Raw genomic sequence first — 12,556 nt, 5'->3', positions numbered from 1 at the left:
CTTTAAAAAGTGGTTCAGTTTTTGTTCAAGTGAGAAAATTAGTTGGTTCTGATTAGCCTGCATGAGATATCACATCAAAGCAATTTTCTTGTCACATTACTAGTTGTTCCAACAGTTCTCAAACTTATTTCCAAACCACATGAAAACTGGCAAGGGTCTGAGTAGACCATCCTATGCATGTCTAGGTAGCAATAAGTCCTACAAATCCCAGCCTGCACGCTGGTTTTTAGCCCAGCACTTCATCACTATTCCAATTTTTGTTCATTGGAAATTTCCTGGCAGGAAAAGGGGTGTCACCCAACCAAAGAGAGGGAAAAAATTCTCAGGTGCCTGAGCAAAAAGATGTTGATTTTGCCCAATGAGGTTCGGAGAACAAATATTTTCCTTCCTTTGGGTTCTCTTATATTTCTCTATATATACAAAAAGAATCCTTCCAGCATTTATTATATCTTGAAATACAGCATTTCCAAAATGTGCGGGGCATGTTTTAATAAACATGTTTTTCTTCAGGCACCAGAGCGTTTGTTTTGTCTTCTGTTCAGAGACATGTTTGTGCCTCCTTCTCTTGTTGTTTTCAGGAAACGGGATGCAAAACAGGAGCAAAGTACAGTGTGCATTAAAGTGCAGATCTCTGTGGCAAGAGGCGATTGTACTTGAAGCCACGGTTCTCATTCCAAAACTGAAACAAAACTAGATCCAGGAGCTGGCTGAAACTTGCAGCAGAATGAGGTTGGTACTGTGGATGCTAACATTTCAGACTATAGGTAGGGTCACAAGTTTGGAATGCCCCCCATGGGAAAAACTACTTCATCCAAGAAACAAACCAATCCAAAGTACAAATCAGAGAGAGCAGTTCTAGATGAGCAGTTCTCATCATCTGACAAGCTAGTTCTCTATTTGCACAAAGATTTCCTACCTGTAGCTCTAATTTTGCCTCTGCAGAATTCTGCCCCCTCATTTGTACATGGATCTACTGCAGGCCAGGCTGCATTTGTTATGGGGTGGGCAACCCATGGCCCTCATCCTACAGCTTTCATGATTCCTCACACTGGTTATGCTGGCCAGGGCTGAAGGGAGTTGAAGGCCAAACAGCAGGAGGGCCACAGGTAATCTATCCCTATTTCGGTACCACGGCATGGTCACCCAAGTCCCCAGGCTCCCGCTGTTGCCTTCTTCACTGCTGAAATTTAGAGCACAGTGACGGGTCTGCAGTTTCTCTTTATTTTTGCTTATGCCTGTCATTTTGTTACTGACCATACACACTGATAGTGTTGTATAAATAATACATAATAATATCCTGGATGAGTAAAGAGACAGTATAATTGTGAAGACCTGTCTTTTATTTTTTTTTTCTTGGGGGGGGGGGTGAGGCTGTGAGATTTAGGTGACCACAATTCCATGTGCTTTAGATGAGTACTGCATGTTCCTAGAAGCAAAAATCAAATGCCTCCTCACTGCTAGAAAAATGAGGCCTCCCCACACCCTGCAAAAAGGATATCTATATTGGGTGCAAAAGATCAATAAAACAAGCACTAGAATGAACTTTCATTTGCACCACAAGCGGATTGCTGGAACAGGTCCTGGCTCAGAAAAGCAGGAGTCAGCCATTTGCATGGAGGCTGCAGCCTTGCAGATATTTTGACCCCCGGCTATTAATAAGGCTCTTTGAGATCATACTAGATGGAATATTTTTAACTCCCGAGCCTTGCCAAGACACACAGAATACTTGCAAGCAGCGCCTGTATTAAGCAAAGCAGGCACAGTGGTTCACTTAATCTGCTGGGGACAGGTGTTGCCAGTGGAAGGAAAGATATTCATCATTTCAGACGTCAAGGCAAGAAACCTTGAGCTCAACTGCTTGCAGCTCCAAGCCCCCTTAAATACTTAAAGATTGTTTTACTGATCTCCTGAGGATGGGGATTTAAGATGAGAGACTGCCTTGTTTAGATGAGGAGGGAAGCCAGAGCTGTTTGGGAGGGGGGGATATTTCAATTAACTAATTCTTCATTAAAGGATCCAGGATTTTTTTAATAGATGAGATGCTTCAGAGAAGACTGGCAGGAAGGCCAGGTGGAAAGTGGACAGCCACAGAGGAGCATCAGTGAGCACTGCAGGTCCCCAGGGGTCTGTCTGAAGCTCAGTGCCTCTCTGCCTTCAGGGCCTTGTCCCAGGCCATACATTCATTAGGGGTGAGCCAGTGCAGGGAAGAGGTGGCAGCCGCCGTTCCCCTCTGCCTCTCCACATACGCACATCACGTTCCATGTAAGCTGCATGCAGGGATAACCCCACCAGCCAGTCCATTTCTTCCTCCACCCTCAACAACACACACCATTTTGTGGGGGATAAAGTGTGCAAGCAGGAGCTCTACTCCTGGTCTATGCAGAGGCCCCAAGTCAGGAGGAAGCTGCTTATAGGCACGGGGGCTCCAATCCTCCACCTCCCCCTGCAGAGCTGGTCTTGGAGACAGACAGATGGAGTACGATGCTGTTTGCACATTTCCAAGATGTTCTGAAGCAAATGTCATGAAAGTTGGGCTTCAATCCTATGCACATGTAGGGCTTCTCAATGCTTGCCTTAGAAGAATAACTTATAGGCATTCATCTCCTAAATATACCCATCTAATAGGATTGATTACAGCACAACAGCCCAGAACAGCAGGAATAAATGCAGGTATGAATGGTATAGAAATTTTCTCCAAGGGAAAATATAACATCTTAATTTTTTCTTGCCCCTCATAACTGCAGACAATGAAAGAACTGAAGATGAAGCTGGACTCATGACTCAGTCAAGGACCAGTGATTCCATGAGGTCAGAGGACATTATTTGTGAGCTGACAAGGTAGCCAGGCGCTGATGCCCACTCAATGTTTCTTGCAGTCTGTTCTCCAGGCATAGAAAATGGTAGCACAGGCAACTAAATTAATTTTCTAATTTATTTTCACCTTTTAAAATCAGGCCTGCACATTCTGTGACTCAGAGGTGAGTAGAAGGTACAACTCCAGATGTTTGGACTTCAACTCCCAGCATCTCGGACCATTGACCATGCTGGCAGGGGCTTCCGGGAGCTGAAGTTCCAAACATCTAGCAATGTATCTTCTGCCCATCCCCTTCTATAACTTGCTGAACTGAGCACAGCTCAACAGTCATGTTTGGTAGCCCACAATGGACTGAATAAACCTCCAGGATCTTCTGCAGCTTGCCAAGACTGGAAAAAAGAAGGTATGTGAGATCTGTGATTGGAGTGGGCCTCCACACACAGATTCAACATTGGAGAGAAGACACAGAGACAGACATTCTGGCATATAAAACAGTATCTTTTTATTCAGAAACATCTTACTCCTGGAAGTCATCAGCAATTGCTTTACAGACCATTCACTGGGCCATTTAGAGAGGAGATAATCTCTTGTCTCCCTTGCCACCCTGTGAAAGAAGAGGGCTCCGAGCAGATGGATAGGCTCCTCCACAAGGATGTTGGAGCCTATCAATTGGCTTCCTCAATTGCCCAATCTGCTCTGGGAAATCTTTTTAACATTAAGAAATCTGCTATTAACACTTTCACTTAATGCAAAAATCTTATACAATTCCAAAAGTGGGAAATTTTAGATATAACCAGTTAATAACCACATTTTCTCAGCTGATTTGTCCCAGTCTAGCTTGCATTACATACTCAATTATTGTTCAATTGTTAAACAACTGCTTTCCAATATTCCAATAACTAGTATTTGTTACCAAGACAGGAAAAGTTTTCTGCACTGATCTGAAGAATCTTCTGTAGTTTGACCATACGAGGTTGTATCCAATGTTCCATCCTTCTTAGAGCAGACTCATAAGAATGACTGAGAGTTAAATTGAGCCATGGGTCAGTTTGGTCCCATTCACTTCAATTGGTATACTCTACGTAGGGCTAAGAATGGATACAACCCATGAAATCCTATGGGCAATCTTTCACTGGCTGGGCAGCTTGGTTAGAAAGCTTGTCTAATCCACTCTCCCTTCAGGGCAGACCACAACCAGATGGGGAACTGTGGAATCAAGCTGGGGAGGTCACAACTCTGCCAAGTGAACTCTGGGGGAATGTGAGGATGGGACACCCACACAGCAGTTGCTTCAGAGGCCTGTAATGAAGGGCTGCCTTCCCAACACCAACCATCCGGGAATTAAGCTCAGTCAAAGTGGCTTTGGTGATGGTGCCCTGGGGAATGCGGCCTGTGGGAAGAGCCATGAAACTCTCTTCTTGTAGGGGCTGAAGGGTCCCCACAAAGTTGCTACTTTGATGCTGGTTAAAAGACTATTTGTTTGCACTGGCTTTTGGCGAAGTAGGCAAGTGTTCTGTGACTGTGATTTCTGACTAACTGTGCTGATGTTTTTATCATATTTTATTATATGTTTGTGATTTTAAAGCCATACTTTTACCATTGCTTATGTGAGGTACTGTGTTTTACGCAGCCTGTTCGCTGCCCTGAGCCTTTTTGTGAGGAAAGGTGGGATATAAATCACATACATAAATAGCACCCAACAGGTCATGCTGGACGGCTAGTGAGCTGCGTCCTGCATGTTCTGCTGTGATTTCCCTAGTTTTGGTAACACTTGTAGCATCTCAGCTGCTCACCTGATCTCTGTTTTCTTATAAAGAGGAAGATTCCAAACAAATGAAACCCGTTTAGAGCAAGCTTGCAAACAGCCACTTGCCAGACACTTAAATGTGGCACCTAAACATTGCCTCCAGATGACTGCACGAGGGAACTTTTACAAACTTTTGGGTTATGTGTGACTATCACAATAGGAATCTGTGGGCAGGTGGGCAACAAGCCAGCAGTCAGAACCTCAGGAAAGGGTTCCTATAGTGCTCAAATGGAAAAATCTGCTTCTCAGAAGCTCCTGTTTGCTTCGACTACCTTAAAGCGAATGGGGCATGAATCATGGAAGGATTGTGGCTTTAAGTTTAAAAAGGAAAGATGCAGAATTCCTGCCAACATCAACTGCAATGAAAGATTAAACCGTGGCACCTTCCAGACATGCACTTCCTGGCTGAGTATCCCTGTCTGCTGTACGTCACCGAGGCACATTTATAAGGGCTAAGTAACAAGCTTGAAATATTCTGGAGGATTTACTGATAGGCCTGCCTTCCAGCTGCTCCATATCAGATGAAACGCAATGGATCTTTACAAAACAATCCTTCGTTTAACTTTCAAGAGGTAATTGTCTTGACTCATGAGATGGGCACCTAACCCAGGAGAGGAATGCCAAGTGTCGCTTTATGTGGGCTAGACTTTAGCTAGAGTCACCCATTTAATTAAGATAATCTAGACTTCCTGTTCTTCATGGTACACATCTTGTCACATATTGCATCATCTCTTAAAAATAAATCTTGCAACACGAACCATTTAAATAAAGTAGTGTTTTTCCAGAAAGTTGCACAATTATTAAAATGAACAAATGAAGACTGACCATCACGGAGTGGGATACCAGAGATCTATGGCGGCGACAAGAGCCACTCTCAATACGATGTTTTGGGTTTCCTGTACACAAAAATCTAGGCTGCTACCAAACATGGGAACCTACAGCATTTCCCATGTCCGTCAGGGTCTGACAGAACAAGTAACCAAAGCCTGAGTGGAAGAAGCAACGAACTGACACTTTCAACCCTACTAGTAACTAATGGGTGATGATTCGTGTGCTGCTTTCTAAGAAATGTCCAGGGTGGAATGAATTTCTTCTGCACCAGAGTAAGGAAGGGAATGCTGGGGGGGGGGGGGGGGGCTGTCAACACCCATTGGGAGCCATGCCAATGTGGAACAAATGGCCAGATTGACCAGACATTAGCCCAGCTACTGGCCATGGTCTAGACTTGAACCTCTAAGTGCAATGCTCTTGGGTCAACTGGTTCCATTATCTTCTGTGGGGGAAAATCTTGTCCTGCAGTGGTTGGTCATCCCTCTTGGTTACTAACCGTGCCAGGTGAATGCAGAGCGTACATATCTGCAGCACTGGTGGTAGGAAAGCAATGGACAAACTGTACCTTCATCCATTTTGTGTTCACCAAACTGAGAAAGACCCCATAATTATCCAGTTTGAGAAAAATAATTTGAAATGAAGTGCATGCCTCAAGGTAAATTGTACCCACCTTGCAGCTTACAGGAGAGCCATCCATTCCGCCAAAACTTCTCTGCCCAGATGGAGGCACCTGGTAGACATCTTGCCCCTGAAAACTATGGCCTGTAGGTACTTGGTAGATTCCCTGACTCAGGTAAGAAGGTGGCACTTGGTAGACTGGATCCCGAGGAGAAGCATGTGCACTTGGCACTTGGTAGATCTTCTGCTGGTTAAAGGGCTGATGTCCAGATCCTGAATTTGGTGTGTCTTGGGAAGAGGGTGTCTCCTGAACAGGGCCTATCAGAAGTTTCACACGGTTGCCAGGGACAATGCCTTGCCGCCCATGTAAGGAGCAGAGCCACCATCCTTCCAGTCCTTCGGTATTCTGTTCGATCACTGTCAAAATGTCCCCTTTGCGGAAGGCCAGCTCTTCTGCACATTCTGGGACATTGTCATAGAGTGCTCTTGCCATAAGATTCTGTAGGGAAAACAGAGAGCAGGGGAGAACTTAATATGTCCAAGTTCGATGCGCTTGGATTGTTTAAAGGAGAGGGTAAATGTGAGCAGACATTTAGCAATAGTCTCAAGCATCATCGTTCCTGAAGCAAAAAGTTGAAATCGCACCCTCCACCCAAACATTTCTGTGGATGTAGCAAAAACAAACCACTTCAGAATCTGCTGACTAAATCAATTAAAAAAACAAAACAAAACAAAACAAAACAAAACAAAACAAAACAAAACAGAGAAGACATATAACTAGAGATGTGCAAGTTTCGTGGGGGGGGGGGAATTGGAAAACCCACATAAAATTTTAGGAAAAAAGATGACCTGGGAAAATTCAAGGGAATAATGTTTTAAATTCTTTCTAGTTTCCTCCCAACTTATTCTTGCACACATTTCCCCCAGGTTTTCTCCCAGGCCTTTATACCTGTTCATATTCTATTTCATTCTTCTATTTTCAATGTACAATTTTTCCCTTCTTGACAGGAAAGCAAGGTGGCTTGTGTGGCCCTCCTCCTTTCCAATTTATCTTCATAACAACCCTAGGAGGTAGGTTAGGTAGAGAGTCAGTGAGTGGCTCAAAGTTACCCATTGAGCTTTAGGGCTGTGGGTTCTAGGGCTAGAACCCACATCTCTTCAATCTTAGTCCAGTCCTAACCTCTACCTTACACTCGCCCGCATAATAACCTGTCTTAGCTGTCTGGGGAACCTTTGAGTTTGGATTTAAACCTTTGCCACAAATACACCTCCAGGGGCATGACCATGAGAACAGGACCCATTGCACTCCTTCCAAAAGGCCTGGACAATACACTGCGGCTCTCTTCTCCAGCTGTATCAAGAATCAGGAGAATGGCATGAGAACAGGCCTCAGCACAGGATCCTGGGCAAACCACACAACCTGGCAGCACAGATCGGCATCACTGATATATTCATTGATTTCCATGCTACTGATAGCCAATACTCTCTGGCTCATCAGAACTCAACAACCAGGGACAGGGTTTTTAGCATGACATACAGAGCAATGGGGGAAACAAGGGCTTTTTCTGTCATCATGCCTCGTCTTTGGAATGCCCTTCCTAAGGAGGCACAAGTGGCGACCTCGTTGTTCAGCTGCCATTGCCAGGTGAAGGCATTTTTATATTGCATTTGTTTTTCATATAATTACGGTACTTTTCTTCCTGCTTGCTTTTATTTGTCATGTACAACGCCTCCTGCTGCCATGTTAATTTTTGTTTTAAGATGTTGGATTATTAGTTTTTAAAACTGCTGATTTTATTCTGTATATCAGTGTTCTGTGAGTGGCTAGAGAGCCAAGTGTCACAAATAAATAAATTTATAAATAAATAAAATGGTTTGTCTGGGGAAAGAACAGCCCAGAATTGGAACCTATGCTTTAACCATATTCTTAGGCACATTAATCATGTAGTCAAACTCAAAATTGTTCATCTCCCAATAATTCCCAACTGGGGTGGGTGCCAGCACTGAAAAGGCTCTCCCCAGTAGATACCTGCCTCACCTTATTTGATGAGAGAAAAAGCAGTACTGCGGAGTCTGGAGGAGAACATGACATGGTGCACTGGGCTTCACTTCGCAGCAATTATAGCGCACTGTGCTATGTAGATTTGCAATGGAAAATTAGCCCAGACCTATCTAAAAAATGCACTGCATCTGTTTGCAGACAAAGCATGCTTCTCCCCACTGCTTTCTTTTTGTACAAGGCTGCATGGCAGACGCAGTCCTGAGGCTCTCAGCCAAGTGAGGCGTTCAGGGGAAGGCAGACAAGCCATAAGGGTCGTCATTCTCGGAGGCCTTCACAAAGGCCTGGAACACTTCACTTCTTGGCTCAAGTGGATAGAGCAAGGAACGCCAGAAGCCATTAGCGTGTTCATTCTTGCATTCTAGAGAAGGCAGATAACTCTAGATGAATGGAAAGCTCCCAAAAACGAAGAAGGAAACATTTCCAAAGAACAAAAAACCCCACAGAAATGGTGCATACAGAAACAGCCATGCTCCTCAAATTAAAGCTCAATGGCTGGGATTCTTTCAACCATTCACTTTATTCCACATGGGTACTTAGAATACAAATGCCTTTGCTTGTTTGTTTGAAGGCTGCAATCCTCCACCCAAGAGAAAACTCCATTAAACTCATTGGGACTCACATCTGAGCAGGCACACAAAGGTCTGCCTGTAAAAGTCAAATTTTGATAGTATATTATGAAACTCCAGTCTCCTTTTTCCCGCTAATGCAAATTAGTTCAACAGTCCCTCATTTGCTTCCGTTCCGCAATGACCTGTTTTTGACTAACCGAAAATGGGATACTTGCAAAATAATTGGTTTTTAGTGCACTTTGCAAGGTGATGAGCATTTACACTGAGTTACTCAGCTGTGTGTGGCAGCCTTGACTGAAGGAGAAGCTAAAACGTCTTGCCACACCTCTTGCCAAGGCAGAATGGTACCCTATCCTAAACTTGAAGGCCTCAATACAGCCCTATAAACTATATCCTGTAGTATTCCTGCTACTTTAGTTGAATCCATAAAATCCACCAAAATAAGATAATGTACACACTTACTTATCTGATTAGTTTTCAGCATGGAAAAATCAGTCAACAATTACTGTGTACTGAGTGGTTTTATTTTATTTATTTATTTATTTATTTATTTAAACATTTTTATGCCGCCCCATTCGCCGAAGCCTCGGGGCGGCTCACATCATTAAGTTAAAATAATTATAATATAAATTAAAAATATAAATATTAAATTAAAATACAACATGGTTGACTTGAATTAAGAAGAAGAGAGAATTGCTTTGGAGTGGTTGCACAAATGGAAGAATCTATTTTGAGCAGGGCTGTCAATTTTTTTAAAATCATCTTCCTTTTGGTATATTAAAATAGATTTGCATATTATGCAAATAGGAACACAGTTATCTTTTTGATATTTCAAAGCAATATAAGAGAATATGCAACTGAATAAACAAAAGATGTCAAAGGGAAGGTCATGTTTCAGACTAATGTTAACATTCCATATTACAATGAAATATCAAATTATGGGTCATGCTTGATATACTGTATAGCATAAAGTAGGGATGGGGAACTTAAGTCCCATGTGTGAAATCTGTGCCCTCCTGGGAGCCAAATCCAGCTTCCAATATTCTCCAGATAACTATGCCTCATTTCCTGATCACACTGCTTTCTCCTGGCCACCAATTCTTTGGAGGCTTTCCAAACGCTACCTGTTTGTTTTTCCTATTCTAATAGGTGGAAATGGCCTACTCCAGAAGAGTGCCACAATATCATAGCCTCACCCCATGCATTGACCTTCTCCCAAAGTTAAAAGAACCTCTCTGCTCTTGGATAAAAAAGGGAAGTTTTTTCATTTGAGACCAAAGCCTACTAATTGAGCCAGTCTCCCCCAAACTGGTACCATCCAGAAGTCTTGACCTACAACTCCTGCAGGCCAGGAGATCTGAACAAGTCCAGTTTGGGGAACCTGGGTTAAGCCATCCACTCCTCCTCTTTCTGAGCGCTGTGCCTTCTTCCTTGGTCAGTTGTGGATGAAGCACATCAGTTTCTCTGTGTTTACAGGGTGGTGTCTGAGCCGGAACACACCAAGTAACTGCCTTTGACTTGCCCAAAGCAATGTGCTTTACAGTTGGGTGGGTAGAAGGCACCCATTTAGTTTGAGAAGTCAAGCAGAACCATCCAGATTTTGGACAAACACTTTGCATCCAGCCAAAGAAAAATCTGAGTGACATAACATCCACAATCCTTTTGGGGGTCAGCAGCAAGAAATCTGAATGCTATTGAAGAGGGCCTCCCCCTCCCCACAACCAGGGAAACAGCACCAGATTATTACAAGGAAAAAAGCAGAAGCAGTACAGCTGCTTCCCACATTTCCTCGGTGGAAGTGGTGTCTTAGATTGATCACAAACATGCCTGCCATCCTGTACTGGGGCAGTTCGCAACGCAGCTTATGTGCCAGTGGGCCCCACCTAGTGCTGTCAAAAGCAACTGGAAGCTCAAGGGTTTTTGCAAGAAGGGAGCACTTTTCAGAAATATGCATTAAGGCTCGTTGCTGGGGATGTTCTCAAAAGTGCTCGCCTCCTGAGGTATAGGTAGCGGGTGCCACAACTGTAAGATTTTTCTTACCTCTTCCGAGACAAACTTGTACCAATCTCGCTTCAATTAGAAAAACCTTCATCCACAGAATGACACAACTGTGGGCACCAGGCCACAAGGGCAGAAAAAGGAGAACATTCTTATGGAATGGGTCACTGTTGTTTCTTTAAAAAGATCAGAACAAGGAGATGAAAGAAATGTTCAGAAGAGATATGGACCAACAGCTTGAAAGAGCGCCAGGGTGGGAACGCTGGGAGGATCCATCCTGTCTAATAAAGTAAACAGGGGGAATGACGTAGATGCAAGAGGCTTGGAGATGCACGCAACCTTGAAACAAACAGTGAGATGATAACTAATGCTCCCAGAGAATTAAGCACAATGACTTCTTCAAAAGCTCACAGCCTCTGCTACGGACGCGACAAAAGAGACGACCTTTAATTTCAATCTTCACCAGACTACAATAATTAAGAAGAAAGCAGCCTTAACAATCCATTCTTTGCCAGGATCTCTTGCCACAGCTGTGGGAAGGAGAAAAATGCACTGAGACATGTACCCTTGTGTTCATGGAGCCATATACCAGAATGATTAACTTTTTCCCATTTACTGCCACCTCCTACGCACACTGGGAGTTTATTATCGTTTCCTTGGTAGCTATCACCTTTTCTGAGTAAAGCAGAAACGTCTGCTCATTTCCATTATGAGCCATTTCAGACTACCAGAACAGTTGCCCTCTCAGCTAATGTTTAGACAGTAACAGGAAAAAGGAGAGGGGGAGGAGAAGGAACTTAAACAAAAAGAATGATGTAAGTGCCTTAAGCAAGCAACTAGAATTTGCCAAGATTTTTTCTCTCCCTGTTTACCTTCCATTTACTCCAAGTAAGTGAAGTGGCAGTAATTCTGAATGGTTGCCATCATTGTGAATTGCATGACATAAGCCGGTCTCAGAACGGCTGTGGTTTATTTTTATGCTTCTCTGCTCTCTTTCAAGTTGCCCAGGGTGGTATGTACTGCCTTCTGTCCTATTTTTATCCTCACTACAACCCTGTGAGGCTGGTTAAGCAACAAGAAAATCACCAGTACAATATTGCCAGCTGAGCTTCAAGGACCATGGGGTGATTTTTGGAGTGGTGAGTAAAAATAGACTCCAGGTGAGCAGGTGTACCCACCTGCCCATACCAAGCCACCAGGGTGTCACAAAATCTAACAGTGGTGCCTTTGCTCAGGCAAGCTGTTAAACTCTCTGGGTTAGTAAATTGCACAGACTTATTTCCCACAAGAAGTGGAACTTGCCCTGTGTCCTAAAAGAAATACTGAAAAGTATCAAGTCCAGGGTACAAACAAAGAGAAGCACTTTGTGGTGTCTCTTGACAAAGTACATCTCCACTCTGAAAGCTGGCAGGAAGTTTTGTGCTCATTCTTTTATCTTCAACCACCCCTCCAACGGCCTTTATCCCTCAATCCTGGGATAAAGCATCTATTCTATTATACCCTCCAGGGGAAAAACTATAGAAGCATTGCATGTCACAAATCCATCTGCAGAAGGCAGAGCTCCTATGAGAACTTGGATTGTCTAGATCCCGCCACAGAAAGCAATATGATAGCTTGAGAACATCTTCCTCAGACTGGTATCACCTCCATGAGTTTGGCTACAGTTCCCATAATGCCCAGACTGCAGGGGCCTGCTAGCCTGGGATGATGGGAACTGTAGTTAACCCACCTGGAGGGTGCCAGGTTGAAGGCTATTTAATGTGCTTTGTTGATGGATGTTTGAAGGATGCATAGCTGTCATGCAAAAATTGTAACAGTAATAAATGCAACCAGTAGTATTCAAACCATGCAAGTAT

At 43.6% G+C, this 12,556-nt stretch overlaps 1 protein-coding gene across 1 annotated transcript in view; it reads right to left on the bottom strand.

Moving 5' to 3' along the window:
• NEDD9 (neural precursor cell expressed, developmentally down-regulated 9) overlaps positions 1-12,556 on the bottom strand; it is a 64,802-nt gene that overhangs the window by 29,673 nt on the left and 22,573 nt on the right. Inside the window, exon 2 of the mRNA XM_044454835.1 lies at positions 6,124-6,570. Within this exon, the coding sequence (XP_044310770.1) occupies positions 6,124-6,570 (447 nt within the window). The remainder of the gene's footprint in view (positions 1-6,123; positions 6,571-12,556) is intronic.

The sequence above is a fragment of the Varanus komodoensis genome, unplaced genomic scaffold (assembly GCF_004798865.1).
Source record: "Varanus komodoensis strain SLA01 unplaced genomic scaffold, ASM479886v1 scaffold8, whole genome shotgun sequence".
NCBI lineage: Eukaryota > Metazoa > Chordata > Lepidosauria > Squamata > Varanidae > Varanus > Varanus komodoensis.
Note: the sequence above shows the minus strand (reverse complement) of the source record. Positions and strands in the feature narration are given on the sequence as shown.